Source organism: Panthera onca, chromosome D4, assembly GCF_046562875.1.
Source record: "Panthera onca isolate mPanOnc1 chromosome D4, mPanOnc1 haplotype 2, whole genome shotgun sequence".
NCBI lineage: Eukaryota > Metazoa > Chordata > Mammalia > Carnivora > Felidae > Panthera > Panthera onca.
In genome coordinates, this window is record NC_138351.1 from 51,138,439 (window position 1) to 51,155,853 (window position 17,415).

General features: G+C 44.7%; 1 protein-coding gene across 3 annotated transcripts in view; it reads left to right on the plus strand.

The window, feature by feature from the left end:
• The window catches only part of TEK (TEK receptor tyrosine kinase), a 105,616-nt gene extending 88,532 nt beyond the window's left edge, over positions 1-17,084 (plus strand). For all 3 annotated transcript variants that reach the window (XM_060609609.3, XM_060609607.3, XM_060609608.3), the window contains 9 exons: positions 527-737; positions 3,140-3,250; positions 5,493-5,683; positions 6,227-6,340; positions 11,203-11,273; positions 12,324-12,364; positions 13,295-13,391; positions 15,199-15,298; positions 16,101-17,084. In XM_060609609.3, coding sequence (XP_060465592.1) covers positions 527-737; positions 3,140-3,250; positions 5,493-5,683; positions 6,227-6,340; positions 11,203-11,273; positions 12,324-12,364; positions 13,295-13,391; positions 15,199-15,298; positions 16,101-16,175 — 1,011 coding nt within the window. In that variant the 3' untranslated portion in view covers positions 16,176-17,084. The remainder of the gene's footprint in view (positions 1-526; positions 738-3,139; positions 3,251-5,492; positions 5,684-6,226; positions 6,341-11,202; positions 11,274-12,323; positions 12,365-13,294; positions 13,392-15,198; positions 15,299-16,100) is intronic.
• Positions 17,085-17,415: the final 331 nt, after the last annotated feature.

Consider the following 17,415-nt stretch of genomic DNA (forward strand, 5'->3'; position numbering starts at 1 on the left):
TGCTGTGTTGGGCTTTGCTGTAAGCCTCTGTCATCCTGGGGTCTGAATCTGCTCCAGAGTGGGCTCAAGAAGTTCTCAGGTTTAGGATAAGCCAGAGCAAGTGAGTTAGAGTCCAGAATAGACCAAGACTATGTAAGAAAAGCTCTCATGGAGGCATGGCCTCTTACTGTCCCAGATAGGATCTCTGTGTTCTTTTCCAAACCAGAACTAAGTACCTGCTTATTTCAAAGCTCAGTAGAAACTCAATGTGACTAACTCAGGGATGTGCCATCCTGTGGCATCCCTGCTCTAATTCTCCCCTGCCTTGCTGTCTGCAGACATTGCTAATTGATTGCAGAATACCTTCCCCCAATGCCTGGAAGTGTCCCATGAAGCTGTAGACAGTCTGTTAGATGAAACCTATTTCCATCTCCATCCCTCAATTAGTTTCTTGTTTCACTTGGTATGGATACAAACCAGGAGTATTTATGCATGTCAGAATTATGAAAAATCTTGACATAAAACCTTTAAAAAATTATTTCTCCAGAGGGAAGAGCCAGTTGTGCAGTTCAACTCAGGAACTTTGGCCCTGAACAGGAAGGCCAAAAACAACCCAGATCCTACAATTTATCCAGTGCTTGACTGGAATGACATCAAATTTCAAGATGTGATCGGGGAGGGTAACTTTGGCCAGGTTCTTAAGGCGCGCATCAAGAAGGATGGCTTACGGATGGACGCTGCCATCAAGAGAATGAAAGGTCAGTGCTTGGCCACATCAAGTCAGCATTTCACTCGGGCGGGGAGACAACTTGACTTCCTGTTGAATCTTTCCTCTATTCTCTTACATTATTTAAACAGAAAATTGGCATGGTGTCAGATATAGCTGTTCAGTGCAACTGCAGGTGATATTTCCTTTGAGGTCAGCTGGTGACAGGGTCAGGACATAAACATGAAGGCATGAGATGTTTAAATGCCACTGTCTTGTTGCGATGTGAGAATACAGATTCCCTGTCACACACTGCTCATTGTGGCGGAGGACTGTTGTTTCTCTTACTGCAGTGGTTCTCAAAATTGAGTATGCATCACAGTCGTCTGAAAGCCTTGTTAGAAGCAGACTGTTGGGGTCCACCTTGGTTTCTGACTCAGTAAGTCTGGAGCAGGGCCAGAAGATTTGTGTTTCTAATTAGATCACAGTGATGCTGATGCTGAGGGTTTGGAGGCCACATTTTGCAAACCACCGTCTTCATGGATTATCTGCATCAAAATTCCTGGAGACGTTAGCAATGCATCTACTTGGCTTCTCCCACTGTTGGATCTACAGTATTTGAGTTTCTGGGGCAACATGTGAGAATCTGTGTTCTCAACAAGCATGCTCCTTGCTTCTTCTGTACCCTCAAGTTTGAAAACCATTGATCTAGGGTCACAAGAATGAGGTATTTTCCAGTTGTCTTCGTCTCAAGACTGCTTGGTGCCTACCCATCTAACAAGATGGCTAATACACATCTTCTGAGAAAGTTGAATGTCTAGCTCACTGTCTGTACTAGCTGTATTCTCTTCTGTGTGAAGTGGCAGGTAATGCACATGGCTTGATTGAGAAGCTGCGTTGTGGCTTCTAGAGCATCTGGGCTTGGAAAGCTGTGTGTCAGAACAGGGAATGTAATTAATTACTTCTGTGGGCCACCTTCACCGTGTGGACTCTCTAAGGTTGCTGCTGGGTTTTCCTTCCTGACAGCAAAATTGAGTGCAAGGGGGGAATTAACTTGCTCTTTGCAGCAGGTTAATAGAAAACAAATAAAATAAAACAAAATACTGTCAATGCCTAGAGATAGTAGTATGTTTCAAATACACACGTACACATGTACACACACAATCTTGCTTAGCATCCAGAAATGTCTTTTCTGTTTTGATACTTTAGTTACAGGGAGTTTTGGGGAATAGTAAGGATAGTATGAGAAGAAAGGATATAGAATTTTGTAAAATCAGGGCTTTTAAAGTCTGATCTGAGCCTGATGGTCCCATGCCCATGTGAAGAGGTAAAATAGCTTAATGGGGCACCAGGGCAGAAAATGTCTGCAGGGAGAATGATGCATCCAAAGGAAGACAGATACTGAAATAGGGGACAAGGTCATTATAAAGAACTTCATTTTAAATATGCTTCCAAGGCATTAAACCTCGGACAGGGTTTCTGAACCCTGGTTCAGGGTATCTGATTTGGGATTGCCTACTAGCTAGTTTTGTGTGTACCCTTACCCCATATGAAACATTCCTGTAATTTCCAAGCATGTTCAGGTAGGCACAGGGCCACCAGCACCAACTGGCCCCCCCTTCCTCCCTTTCCTACCCAACATTATTTTTCAAAAAATCATAATAGCGCTCTGTCACCAATCAAGGCTGATCAGTTTGTGCATCAGCCAGAGAGAGCTTTCCCTTCAGCCTGGCTGGTACCTGGCGGTTCTTCCTCTGATCCAAGTGGTAACCAAGAGACAGGATGAAAAGAATAGAAACAGATGTAGTTCTGTTTCCTGACCATCAAGCAACTTCCATAGAAATGCCGTTGGATTTGAGGTGTTTTTTGTTTTTGTTTGTTTGTTTGTTTGTTTTTTTTAGCAGGACTGGTTTGTGGGAAAGCAGGTTAAAAGTATTATGATAAAGGAAGGTGTGTACATTCCCAGTGTTGTTGTACTGAAACTTTGGGTCTGCTCCTCAGCATATGCGTTGCTGGACAGCGGCTTCAGCTAGAATAGCTGGAGTCTAAATAGAGGCTGCTCCATCTCTACCAAATCATCTCACTGGGCATTTGAGAGCTTAAACAAGAAAACTTGAGAACAGTGGTTCTCAACCAGGGGTGGTTTGCCCCTTGGGGGACGTTCAGCAATGTCTGGATACACTTTTGGTTGGGCCGCTGGTATCTGGGGAGGGTAGAGGCCAGAGATGCTGCTGAACATCCTACTATGCAGAGGACAGCCCCCCAACAACAGAGGTTTCTGCCCAAAGTATCAATGGTACCAAGTACTCTTCCTAGAGTAATGTCTGATTTCTATACAGTTTTCCAGACCTGATGGTGACTAAGTGCCTCTGAAGGTCCTGGGGAGTGGGAGGGGATAGTTGTTTCTAAAGAGGTCTAACAGCGAGGGATCACAACTCTTGACTTCATTCCCAGAATATGCCTCCAAAGATGACCACAGGGACTTTGCTGGGGAACTGGAGGTTCTCTGTAAACTTGGCCACCACCCAAACATCATCAATCTCTTGGGAGCGTGTGAACATCGTGGTAAGATGCTCTTTTCCTGTCTTTCCTGCCAGAATTTTTGTTTAAAACAGGCACATTCCATATTGAAATTAGTAAATATAACAATCTTAAGAATGCTACCCATTTTTTTTTTAAAGTTGCAGTTTCATTCTGAATGTCTGGTCCTATTTATAGATTGTAATGAGACTTGGGATCTTTTTTGGAGGTAGGTCCCAGGCTGGATCTTTTGCCTTCTAGTGTGGTTCACCCATTAGTGCTCAAAGGTACCCGTGGTTGCTGCACACTGCCATCCTTGCTGATTCAGGGATTGCCTCAGCTACTATTGCTAGGGTTTGGGGGAGCCTTCAGCATCAGGAAGAGTGAAGTGCATTGGCTCTTCTGAGTTGCCTATCTTATTTCCTCCAAACCCAAGACACTGATACTCTGAATGTTAAATCCATGAATGTCAACAACCTATTGTAATAGAAAAGCATTGGTAATAGCTAGGATAAAATAATAGTAATAAACTTATATCTGATAGAACTTCATTTTTTTCCCCAAACAATTATGGGTACAATTATGGTGGAGCTCTACAACTATCCTATGTTGTACATACTCTTAAAGGTCAATTTATATTATTTAGATATAGCTGAGTACTTCTATGGGTTTACTTCAGCATCCTACCTGGGTTTATAATTCTGAATCTGTGCTTAAATTTATGCTTAATTATGATTAATTCCTCATGGAAAAGTTTGATCCCACAAAAAAGCTCCACACAGTAATTATTTCCAAACTTGACAACCTCTTGTTGACTCTGAGGCACAAACACCAACAATAGAAGAGAGACTACTTCCTTTTCCTCAATTTATTAAACTAAAAATACTGGGGCTTCAAACAATATATCATTCTGTGATCCAATAGGGTGTAATTCTGAAAGCTAGATCATGTCCCTTAGGTTCAATAATGAAGTAATGACATTTATTTTTGAGCTATTTCCTGAAAACAGTGGTCAGCATGGGACAGCAGTAAATGAAAGTTTAAAAAAAGTAACCACCGCCAACAGAAAAATGTGTATCTTTTAAATTTTTGCTCTGTCATCACCTTAGCACATAATTGGTTGGCTCTTAAAATTTATAGTTCAGTGAGGAAATGAGAAAGCATTGAGGCGTATCTTGTCTTACAGTGCTACATGCTACAGTACTAGGCTTTTTTTTTTTTACACCAGAATTTCAATTTCTTAGAATGTCTCTGAAGTTAAAATTCATTCGACATTTTAAATGTAAAAAATGGTATACCAAAAAATTTACCTTTAAAAGACAGTAAAACCACTCTACTTTTCATTGACTCAAAAGATCAATGTTTTTGTGAAAAAAGATTAATTTTATCAAAAAAAAAAAAAAGGAAAACAATTTGGGAATAGGCCAAGACAATGGACCATAATTTCTTCTAGGACCTATTGTTTTATTTGTCTAAGTTTGAGTTTTCTGATTTCTCTAAGCAAAATGCAGTCTCTGACCTCAGACTCTGCGAACCTAATGAGCAAGACAGTGACGTAGTGGGAGTTTTAGGGGATCAGTAGAAGGAGGAGGCAGAGAGTTGCCTGGTACGGGTCCTTCTGCCATGTACACTTACTCTTTTTTTTCTTTTTTTAAAATAACCTCAAGAAAAGTTAGAGACAGACTGGAATAACATGCCTGGCTCACGTTAGTTCTCCATCAATACTGAATAAAAAAAATAATAGGTGATGCAGACTAGCTGTCCTAGATCTTCTGGAGGCAAATCTTACTGAGTAGGTGCAGGCCTTCCTCCATGTTAGTCCATGTGTGGTAGGCGGGAGGGGGTGGGAAAGAGGGGACCCTGAGTTCGAGCATGGTGCCCTGTAAGCATGGCAGGAGTGTGGAACTTCTCTCGGTCCTGTTGTCAGTGTTCTCAAGGTTGGTACCGCTAATGTATTGCTTTTTTTTTTTCCTTGTTAATGTTTATTTATTTATTTTGAGAGAGAGCACAAGCAGAGGAGGAACAGAGAGAAGGAGAGAGAATCCCAAGCAGGCTCTGTGCTCATCGTGCAGAGCCTGACACAGGGCTCGAACTCATGAACAGTGAGAGCATGACCTGAGCCCAAATCAAGAATTGGACACTTAACTGACTGAGCCACCCAGGTGCCCCAACGTGTTGCTTTTAGATACTAAATTTTACAAGCCATTCCCAAGACCCTAGCACACCTTTGAAATCTCAGAGCTGTTGAGGGCCACTGAGAAGGTGGTGTCTCTCCCTTTCCCCACAGGCTACCTGTACCTGGCCATCGAATACGCTCCCCACGGAAACCTCCTGGACTTCCTGCGCAAGAGCCGAGTGCTGGAGACCGATCCCGCCTTTGCCATTGCCAACAGCACCGCCTCCACGCTGTCCTCCCAGCAGCTTCTCCATTTTGCAGCAGATGTGGCCCGTGGCATGGACTACTTGAGCCAAAAACAGGTGTGTGGTGAGGACCTTGCTTTGGACATCTTTCCTGAAATTCTCTCTGGACTCAGAGTTGAGCTAAATTTATACATTTTTCTAGTCAACTTCCCCCCTTTAATTCCTCTTATGATTGTCCTAATTTTAATCTCTTTGTTACTATTCTGTTTATATAGAAGTTAATGCCAGACACTGACAATAACTGTATTTGGTGAATCTGAGCATGTGTATTTGATGAGGAGGCTGAACTGATCTTAGCTTCATTTGGATCCAAATGATGCATGATAGCGGAGGACTTGGACGGCAGCAGGAAGATTTAATGACCTGGGTTTTTTTTTTCTTTTCTTTCTTTTTTTCCTTTTTTCTTTTTTTTTTTTCCTTGAAATGCTTCTCCCAAAACATGATGGGTCATTTGGCCAAATCCACTGAGGATATTAGAGAGGAACTTTAAGGGAATTGGGTTCCTCTCTTCTTTATTTCCCAAAGGTCTGACCGCAGTGGCCTTGTGCCAGCAGAATGAAGTGAAAAAAGCAAATGATGTTTTTTTTCTTTAAATTTCAGTTTATCCACAGGGATCTGGCTGCCAGGAACATTTTAGTTGGTGAAAACTATGTTGCCAAAATAGCAGATTTTGGATTGTCCCGAGGTCAAGAAGTATATGTGAAGAAGACAATGGTAAGTTCAGAACACAGACACTGAGGACATCCTCCCCAGGACACCCTCCTTCTCCCAATGGCCCTTCTCTTGGATGCCATTGTTCTTTGGTGACTCAGGCATCTGGCTGGGTACCCCAGTAGGTAGTGTCCTGGCCGGGCAAACATCCTTTCTGAGGTTTGATTGCTAAAATGACTGAAGGCTCCGTCTTTGCCACTGAAGAAGCTACGGTCACATGTGGCCAAGTGATTGAACATGCAAGCCTCGTGGTACAGGGGTCAGTCTACATCCAGCCAGGACCCCTAACTGTCTCACTCAGAAACCTCTGAGGAGCTCCCTCAAATCCCTTTCATGCACAGCAAGCATAGGAGGGACAAAAAAGACATTTAACATACTTTCCAAATCTAAAGGAAAGAAATTAATAAAGTTCCTACCTCACAAAGAGGCTCTATAGAGAAATCCCTAACTTCTAAGGCCACAGAAGATTTCCCTCTTTGCCAAAAGTTCTCCACTCCCTCTCCAAGCCCACTTCGAATCCACATTCTGCTGATGACACCTCCTCTCCCAAACAGTAACATTTAATCTTCAAGTAAAGATCCCAGGAGAACCTCACCATGGAAGGAGAGAAGCTGGACTCAGTCAGCTTTCGTTGCCTGTCATAGCTCCCTGGAAATGCCCCTTCCTTCCGGGGATGTGACAGCAACATGGCGCCACCCTCTGCTTTCCCAGGGTGGGCTGGCATGTTCAGGGCCTTGGAGCTAACAAATCCTGCATCATCACATGTGTTTGGTGGCTCTACCCCAGTGGTATGGCTCCCCCTTTCCCAGGTCTGGTGGACATTACTCTGGCTAAGCTTTCCTGGGAATCCTGCGGTTTTCACACGGTCCCTTTGCTTTTGTGGTAACAATTGCCTCGGCAAGGCTCAGGCTTCTGTAGTTACCCTCTTTTTTAGGTTCTTTAAAAAAAAAATGCTTATTTTACTGACTGACAAGATAACAGAAACAATATTCAAGAATGTTTTGAAAAGGAAATGACCCACAGTCCACTACCTTAACACATTTTATTTTTCATTTTTTACTTCTTGCCTTGCACGAACATACGTATTTTTATATAGCTACTATCACAGTGAGCATAACTATTTTGGATCTTTCCAGTTCCCTTTCTGATAAGGGTTTGAGGTGGGGCCTCTTTGGCTCTTAGAGACCTCACACACATCCAGTGGGGTCTTGGATGCTTATCAACATCAACACTTCCAGAAGCCTTGGGCGCCTCCCTGAGGGTTGACTCCCATGCACACAATACTTTTTTCTCTAAGCTTTTCTGAATTTGCCTCGCTCAAAGCAGATGTTTCTCTGCAGAGGGGCGGGGCTTATCTTAAAGAAGCAGGACCCACCACTCACCCATTTACTCCTTCTCCTGGGCCACCTGAAGCTTGCTATCTCCCTCACAGAGAACCTTTCTCTTTGGTGTTTGGGGGCTGTGGTGCCCTGAGTGAGGGGGTGGAGCCACTGCCACAATTTAGCCCCACAACATACATATTTTTTTTTTTCTTTTTTTTTTTTTTTTTCTTTTTTTTTTTTCAACATTTTTTATTTATTTTTGGGACAGAGAGAGACAGAGCATGAACGGGGGAGGGGCAGAGAGAGAGGGAGACACAGAATCGGAAACAGGCTCCAGGCTCCGAGCCATCAGCCCAGAGCCTGACGCGGGGCTCGAACTCACGGACCGCGAGATCGTGACCTGGCTGAAGTCGGACACTTAACCGGCTGCGCCACCCAGGCGCCCCCCCACAACATACATATTTTATTTGGATGCTGTCCTCAGATGCCGGGGGAGAATGCTGGTTTGCTTGGCGTTTCATAAAGGGCAGTGATTTCTGCAGTCTTGGAGAGCTCAAGAGGAATGCTTAGGGGGGCAGAGCACTTAGATGGGTCAGAACGTAACTGTGTCTGCTGGAAGTGGCTGGGAGAAGTGTCCTGAAGCAGCATGGGGTCTGGGAGGAAAGACATTAGCCCTCAGGCACCGGAAAGGAGAGGGAATGGAGGGAAGCCAGCTCCCTGCAAGAGGGGTGCAGTGTGGCAAGTTACCACCAGAGGGCAGAGTGGCTACCGTCTCTGGACTATACAAATCTGATATTTTGCACTCCAGTTGCCCCTCCGAATCATCTGGGGAGCTTTCAAAAAATACTGACGCTGAGTCCTACTGCTTAAATACTATATACATACTTACATACTCTGATTCTGTTATCAGTTTGTGGTTGTTTGTTTTGTTTTTTTTTTTGTTTAAGTCCCCCAGGCGATGCTAATATTGGAAGTGTTGCAAGCTAACATACTAAGGGATTTGGGGCTTTATTACCATTGATAGATGCATCCCCTCTCATCAATGTCTTTATGACTATAGTGTTTCATGTCTGTGCTAGGTTTGGGGGTGACATAAATTGGGACAGTCTCCACCTTTAAGTAGCTCAGATGCATAATAAATAACATTTCATTAATAATGAAAAACAGTTGATTAATAATGAAAAGCAGTTGGTAAGTGCTGACGGCAAAGAAAGCACAGAGGAGAAATGCACATGGGGACACAGAGGAAGCACACTGAACTGAGCCTGTGGGCAATCAAGAAGGGCTCCGTGGAGGAGGCTAACTCTTGTGTTTTACAAATGTTAAATAGATATGGGAGATATGAGAATGAATTGGAGGGTGCAGTACATGTAAAAGCCTAGAGAAAAAGGAAGGTAGGAAACATTTGGGGGACAAGTAATTCAATATGGCTGGAGCATAATGCAAAAAAGAGGGAGAGTTAAAATTCAAGGTGGGAGGAGGAATCAAGGATAAGGTCTTTTTTTTTTTTTTTTAAGTTTATTTTTGAGAGAGAGAGGGGCAGGGGTGGAGGGGAAAAGAGAGAGAAAGGAAGAGGATCTGAAGCAGGCTCTACACTGAGATCAGCGAGCCCTATGTGGAGCCAGAACCCACAAGATCATGACCTGAGCTGAAGTCAGACTCTTAACCAATTGAGCCAACCACATGCCCCACAGGGATATAGTTTTATTGAAGATTTTTGAATTCCAGCTAAAAATTTTGGACTCAGCTAAGGAATTAAGATCTTGGGACAATAAGGACATTGAAGAACTTTTTAAAAAAGGAACCACGTGTTTGGATTTGCCATTTTGAGCCATTAATCTGGCTGTGGTGCAGAGAACTGATCCTTAGGGACTGAACCTCTAAAGCAAGAAGATCAATTAAGAGGTTGTCATCAGGTAACAGATGATGGTGGCCTGAACCCAGGTGGGAGAGCAAGAGTGACAGATGGAAATGGACAGACCCAAAAGAAATCAAACAAGAATAATAAAGTGCACATGGAAATTAGTAATTTGGAGGCATGAGGTCAGAAGCTAGCAGGTACATAAAAGCAAAGACAAGACAGAAAATGTCAATGACTCTTTCCATTCCTGTGGAAGGGGGGAAAAGGCTAGAATAACAGGTGTGCCCGGAGGTGAGGTGGGCATGGAGTGAATACTGGGGAGCACAAGAGGTAGGTTTGCAAAGGGGTAGTTTTATAACTGAATCTTAAAGTACCAATCGGGACTTAGGGTCAGAACGGGCTTCAGAATATCTCTACTTCACAAAGACCTAGGAGACAGTGGCACCTTCAGGACTAGAGTTGGGGCCCAGGGCATGGCTGATCTCAAGATGATCTCAAGATGGGTCTGGGAGAATGCCTTCTCCTATTTCAGGGGAGCTGAGAAGACCCCCAAATACTCTTGATGTTGTCTTACTTCCTGGCTTGCCACAGCTGAAACGCTGCTGTTAGAGCTTGACAAATCCCTGGGGGAGAAGGCCCTCTCAGTAGGGCTTATATGATTCCTGGAGTGGGTTGATGGGAAGGGAGCCCAAAATCACAGTTTTATTCTAGGAATAAAACTTAGAAGCCAAACTTCCCAATGTCCAGTCATTTTCCCCAGGCTGGACTTAAATAAATGGGGACAACTTTGGGGTGCCTGGGTGGCTCAGTCAGTTGAGCATCTGACTTCAGCTCAGGTCATGATCTTGTGGTCTGTAGGTTTGAGCCCTGCATCCGGCTCTGTGCAGACAGCTCAGAGCCTAGAGCCTGCTTTGGATTCAGACTCTCCCTCTCTCTGCCCCTCCCCCACCCACACTCTGTTTCTGTCTCTCAACAATGAATCAACGCAAAAAAAAAAAAAAAAGGGACAACCTGGGTGGAGTCAGCACTTGGCCCCCAAAGGGCAAATGATTGTGTGTCATCCCATCTTCAAACCCAGTGTAAACTGCATTGATGGGAGGTTATATCCTCCTCCCCCACTAATGTGGACGCACACTGTTCCCTTTGGTCGGAAAGGCTCTTCTCTCCCCGACCCACCTGAGGACACCTACACATACAGAACCGAGCTCACGTGTCCCCTTGTCTGAAAGTCCTCCCTGTCTCTTCCAGGCGTGGTCGGCCACCTCATATCACCTGAGCCTTTCCCACACTACACTTTGATTCTCCGTTTCCCTGCTGCCTCTCTCCCTTTTCAAAGCTCTGAGTGCCTCTGAGAGCCACAAAGTGAATCAATGAAATGCCTACCAAAAATGCACATGCCCATCCACACACACATACCCACACATGTTATTTTTCTTTATACAAAACTGTGGTAGGGACTCCTTGAGGTCAGCAGGGTTTATACTCCTTGCACATCTTTGGATTTGAGAACACTCTTGTACATGGGACATAAACAACAGCTCCTGACTGTGCTGTATCTTACATGTGGGGAATCCCAAACACACTTCCCTGTGGGCTTGAGCGAACCACAGCTCCGTGCAAGCTGTGTGCCTGGGGAAGGGTCCCTGTTGTGCCTAAGTGGCATCTCACTTTGTTCTCTCCAGGGAAGGCTCCCGGTGCGCTGGATGGCAATCGAGTCGCTAAATTACAGTGTGTATACAACCAACAGTGATGTGTGAGTAAGCCTTTTATTGTGGAGGGATTTTTTTTTCTCCCAGAAAAATAAGCATCTGACAGAGTCTTAAAGCAAAGTAGGACTGTTATGTCTGTCTGTGGAACAAAAGTAGTCAGTAAGCCCGAGAAATGAATTTTGAGTCTATGAAATAAGCCTCAGAGTAGACAGTATTCAGGGTGTAATGTAAGATCCCTGGTGACAGGCTGTGGGTGTCCTTCTGCCCGTCAAGGAGAAGTGGTGAATTCTCCATCTCCAGAGGAGCAAGAGGCATATGGAGCATTCCTGCCGCTCCACTTCCCAGACTGACCTCAGCATATGGGACCCAGAACAGTGAGGGGCAGTTCACAATAGCTGCTGGGGGTCACATGTGGCCCGGGAAGAAGGCAGGCCAGATCAAGGGCCCATGTCTGCTCACAGCCAAGAGAGACAAGTCTCAGGCTGGTGGTGAAGGAAGGGCTGGGAGTGAAACTTAGGCCATCTCCGCTCCCCCCCCACCCCCCCTCCCCCATTGACGGGAGGAAACACTGAGGCCCTGATGCTTGAGATGACTTGTCCAGGGAGTTTAGCTTATGCCGGGGGAAGGGCAGGGGGCTGGCAAGCACTGCTTCCTCACTGCGTGCAAGGTGCCTTTTGTATGTTCTCTTCCATTGTCTCTGCATAATTTTGAGGCGGCAATTGGTGTTCCCACTTGCAGAAGACACGAAGAGGCCTCCAGAGGTTCAGTAACTTGTCCCAGGTGACACGAGTATCAGGCGGCCGAGCCTGGATTTAAGTCCAGTCTGTTGGCTTAGAATTGCACCTGCTTTCCCCAGTACCAGCTCATGTTCTCCACCTAAAGTGAGTGGGCGTTCTCACACCGTTTCCCCGTTAGGATCCTTCCCTTGGCCTAAGAGGAGGTCAGCACAGGCCACATACAAGACCCTGTCCTGAGGAGCACACATTTAACATTTCCTTTTCTGGCAAAGCATCAGTCACCCTGACTTTTGAGGCAGGAGATTGACGGGTCAACCTGTTTGTTGATTATTGGTTTCCCTACTGTGTCTCCTGCAGATGGTCCTATGGAGTGCTCCTATGGGAGATCGTTAGCTTAGGTGAGTATCTATGTTTATCTACTAGGCGAGACTCCAGGCAATGGGAGTGGACCCCTCCCATTCTCACTCACTGTGGGATCCCACGGGTGCCATCTTTCTGGGGCACCACTAGATGGGACTGGGACATAGAACTTGATGGGTTTCCATGTATGAGTGTGTTTAGTCCCATGTTTCTCTTTTTGAGAGCCCTGTGTCTAATGTCATATTTAGTACTAACAACCTGGTGGCTGTAAACTTCATCATAGGTTGTCTTTGTTTGTACAGAGATGTCACAGAACTGTTATAAGTTCACTTCTACAACTTTAAGATGATATGTTACACAGCCATGAAAAGTCATTTTTGAAGACCATTTAATAGCATGTGAAAACATGCATGCCAAAACCCAGAAACTTCCTTACACGGTGATCCCATTTTATAAATGTTATACATGTTACACATGAAAAACCTGGAAGGAGTCTGTAGGAGAGCACTACAAATATTGCTTGCTTGCTTCATGTGTTTTTGTATTTTCCAAGTTTTCTATATTAAATATGTATGTTTTAGAATTAAAATTGGGCGGTACCGATTATAGATAAAATCGGAATTGTATAAACCCGACCAAGGACTTCCAAATAGGACAAAGATACATCCCATTAGTACAGTAGAGGACTCGTGTGCAGGTGAACTCAGGAAAGAGAAACAGTGTGGGAAACAAGGAGCCACCTTCTGGATCTGTCTGCCGATGGAATGGCCACACTGTCATGCAGTTTGGGGCTTATGTCCAGCTGCGATGTGTGGTGGGTTTGCTCAGACAGGAAGATCATGCTGATTTTGTGTCTTCTCTTGACACACCCTGTCTCTATCCCAGTCTCTGGGCTTGAGGGGCCTGGGGCAGGAGACGCTGTGCTCCACCCAGAGGGGCTCAGGGCAACCCGGTTTCCTGTCTTGCAGGTGGCACTCCTTACTGCGGGATGACATGTGCAGAGCTGTACGAGAAGCTGCCCCAGGGCTACAGACTGGAGAAGCCTCTAAACTGTGATGATGAGGTGTAAGTCAGCCTGGGGCCATTTAAACAAATGTCTATTCAGGGGTGCCTGGGTGGCTCAGTTGGTTAAGCATCCGACTGTGGCTCAGGTCGTGATCTCACGGCTTGTGGGTTCGAGCCCTGCATTGGGATCTGTGCTGACAGCTCAGAGCCTGCTTCAGATTTTGTGTCTCCCTCTCTCTCTCTGCCCCTCCCCCGCTTGCACTCTGTCTCTTCCTCTCAAAAAGAAATAAACATTACAAAAAAAATTAAAAAGTCTACTTTGAGAGAGAGAGTGAGTGGAGGGGGTGCAGAGAGAGAGGGAGAGAGAATCCCAAGCAGGTTCCACACAGAGCCTGACATGGGGCTTAATCTCACAAACTGAAACATGATAACCTGAGCTGAAATTGAGTCAGACACTTAACCAAATGAGCCACCCATGCGCCCTGCACCTTAGGGCCATTTTATCTTAACCTTCCCCTGTGTGTTTCTTGGACTGTCACTAATGAAGGGGGTACCTGATTCATACACACATGCGTATATGTATACCTGTACATGCACACACATTGAGATCCTACATACTGCCCCCCCTCCAAAAAAGAAGGGGAGTTCCTTAAACTAATACCATTCTGTAATGGGCAGGGAATTGAGAGCTTTCTAGGCACAGAAATCCAGGAGGAATTTAAGGTGATGATTATCAGGAAGGTTGAAATGAAAGGAAAAAATGCAGAAAAGATCTGAAATCAATTCATGAGACTCTTCATGAGTAAATGCATGAAACCTTGAGACTAACTTTGGGGACGGAGATTTTAGGCTGTGACAGTAGGAAGTTTTTTTTTGTTTTCTTTTTTTTTGTTTTGGGTCATAGAATCTTGCTTCTGCAAGGATTGTTTTCTAGGAGTAAGAATTATACCCAGGGGAAGAATGATTAGCTTTTGTGAAACCACCATTCTCAAAACTGTCTGAGTTAGCTGCTGCCTAACTGGCATGATGTGAAAGCACAAGGCTTTAGGTTCAGCAAAGAATTAATTGTCCAAACTGAGCCATTTCTAAGAAAGAGTGCTATTAATTATGGTACTGATACAAGAGGCCATAAACCTAGACCATGCTAGGTTGATAGCCTTCTGTGCACATAAGGTTCCCCTGAGGCATTTGTTCCCAGTGTGAAAATTTGAGCCCAGTCAGACATTGGTTCTGTAGCCCTGGGGGGAGGGGGAAGGGCACTGCCAGGAATCTGCATTTTAATAATGCAAGTGGTTCTGACCACATTTGGGAGAGTACTGTCTTAGACCAGTGCTTCCCAGACTGTGTTCATGCACGAGCAAGAGGTAAAGAAGTGATAGAAGGGGGAAGGAGTTCTGTGGTCACCTTGGGAAATTCCATGTTAAGTCAGGTTAAACAGGTTTTTTGTTTAAATGGCAAGACTTCTCAAGAGTTTGCTCTGCTAATCCCTAAGAGGGAGATGCAGTGTGGAAGTTGGCAAATTTATTAGAGTATGGAGCCATTTTTTTTTAAATAACATTTTGAGAGACACAGTATTCCAAGGGACATGCTGCCCTAGACACATGACTCAGTTCTTTCCAGATAATCAGAAGAGGTGAGACCAAGATCCTGCGGGAATGGTACTCAAGAGAGGCACTAGATTTGCTGGCAGAAGAAAGGGGGTCTTGAGGGAGGTGGGAGGCTGGATCGAAACTCAGTGCTGTACCCTGTGCTGCCAGTCAAGTGTAATGACCATGTGTTGAATGGCTACTTTCTCTGTTTTCCATACCCCACACCGGGCCATGCCCAGGACTGAAGCACAGAGTTAACTGGCTCTTTGTTTCCAAAGGTATGATCTAATGAGACAGTGCTGGCGGGAGAAGCCTTATGAGAGACCGTCATTTGCCCAGATACTGGTGTCCTTAAACAGGATGTTAGAAGAACGCAAGGTGAGCGTGGGGCTCAGGGCAGGCTCTTGAGTCAGAATTCCTCATGTGCCCTGTATGGTTAAAAAAAAAATGGCTGATACAAGTCACCAAGTACTTCTGGGCATAGCCCTTGGTATTAGAGGGACATAAAAGATGTGGCCGCTAACTTTGAGGAAGTTACAATTTCAGAGGTGGTAAGATTTCTGTAAAAGAGAGTCACATGTGGTAGAACAGATAGAATTAGCTTGTGAGCCTCATGAGTAATGTGGCCTGATCCTTCAATTTTGTAGAAGAAATATACACAAAGAGGTGAACGTGATGTGTCCAAGGACACACAGCCAGTAGTAGTGGAGCCTGGTGTCCAGTTTCTGTCAGGAGGGGCAGGAAGTCTATCAAAATGTCCAGCAGGTGGTCGGCTATACTGATCTGAGGTTGAAAAGGCAAGTCTAGGTTAAGGAAAGGGATGGCAGGTTACCACAATGCAAGTGGTAATTAAACCAGAGATGTGGGGGGGGGGGGGGGGAGGGCGGTTACCCACAGGGATGGGGACAAAGAAAGTATCTGTAGAGAATGGGACATCTCCGGAGGGACAGCAGAGAGTGGCCTGGAGAGAGAGACAGGGTGAAATCTTACCTACCGAGGTCGAGGGATGCATTTCAGGAAGAAAGTTGTCAAATACAACATGGGAACTTAAGACAGAAAAATGTCCCCCAGGTACTTAGTCCTTGAACCACATGAAGGGAGCTGGGGTATGACTGTAAGTGCCACGTGCAGAGGCAGTACCGGGGGAGCCGGTGTCTCTGACCCACTCTTGCTCTTGTAGACTTACGTGAACACCACGCTTTATGAGAAGTTTGCCTACGCAGGGATCGACTGCTCGGCTGAGGAGGCAGCCTAGGACCAAGCCCACCCACCTATATGTTCTGTCTCCCCTCCACTGGCATGACAGACCCTTGATGCCAAGCAAGCCAGCAAGACTGTGCCAAGAGAGGTGACCTAGAACATAAACATGTACATATATTGCTGTGTGTCTGGGACTTTACCACAAAAACCCGTGTGTGTGAATCTATAGTACACTTTGACTCTCATAGGACTGTATATACTGTTTTGAGTAAGAATGTGCTGAAATCAGAATGCCTGTTTGTGGTTTCATATGCAATAATATATTTTTCTAAAAATATGGACTTTACAGGAAGGTGTGTGAGTACAATTACTATAATGCATAACTCATTATCATCCTAGGTATTTTTGATATTTACCTTCTTAGTGAATGCTATAAAATCTTTGGCTCTGTAGAAGAAAGATCTTGTTAGTAAACCTAAGACCGGCCCTGATAGTCCGGGTAAGAAAAGTGGGGGAAATAGGTTAGTTCTATCAGGGTAGAGGTTAACATCTAAAAGAGATCCTGCTGTCCATCTCTTAACTTTCTCCCTCGTGTATAGAAGCCATCCCACTTTCACTTGGTCATTTGTCAACTTCGTCATGTGTTTCCAGACCCCACCAGTCAATCCAGAATGCTAACACCTAAAAGTAAGCTTCAATCTCATTGCATACAAGTCTAAGAATCTTTAGAGAAGTACAAGTTTGATAAATTAATGAGATTTGGTTTTAGTTTCTCTGGTAACATGGATTTGTGCATTTTAAGAAACTGAAGTAGGAAGCCTGGAGTTCCACTTGGGAGACATGCGACATTTGTATCAACTGAACATCCCTACATGTATTGCACGTTGTAGAGTTTACAGTTTATACCGTAGGCACATGTTGCACTGAGGTCATACAGTAAGTGAATAAATGTCTTGCCTACCCACTTTTCGTCCGGGAATGTTTCTCATAGGTATTGACAAACATCTTTATTATACTTTAAAGTTATCCTCCTTGAACTTGTCAGTAAGATCCATGTAGAGCAGCAGGTGGGTACTCGGCCAGACAGGGGCTCGCAAGCTCCCAGGATTGGAAACATCGAGAAGTGTTGTGTCTAGTTCATTTTCTTGCCAGGGCCATATACCTCCAACTGAGAACTTAAATGAAGAGCCCTTGATAATGAGTCCCAATAGTTTCTTTTGCTTTTTACCTAAATGCTGTAGAGATACTCCTGACAACTGCTAGCTTGAATGTATAGTATGTGGAAATGAACCACA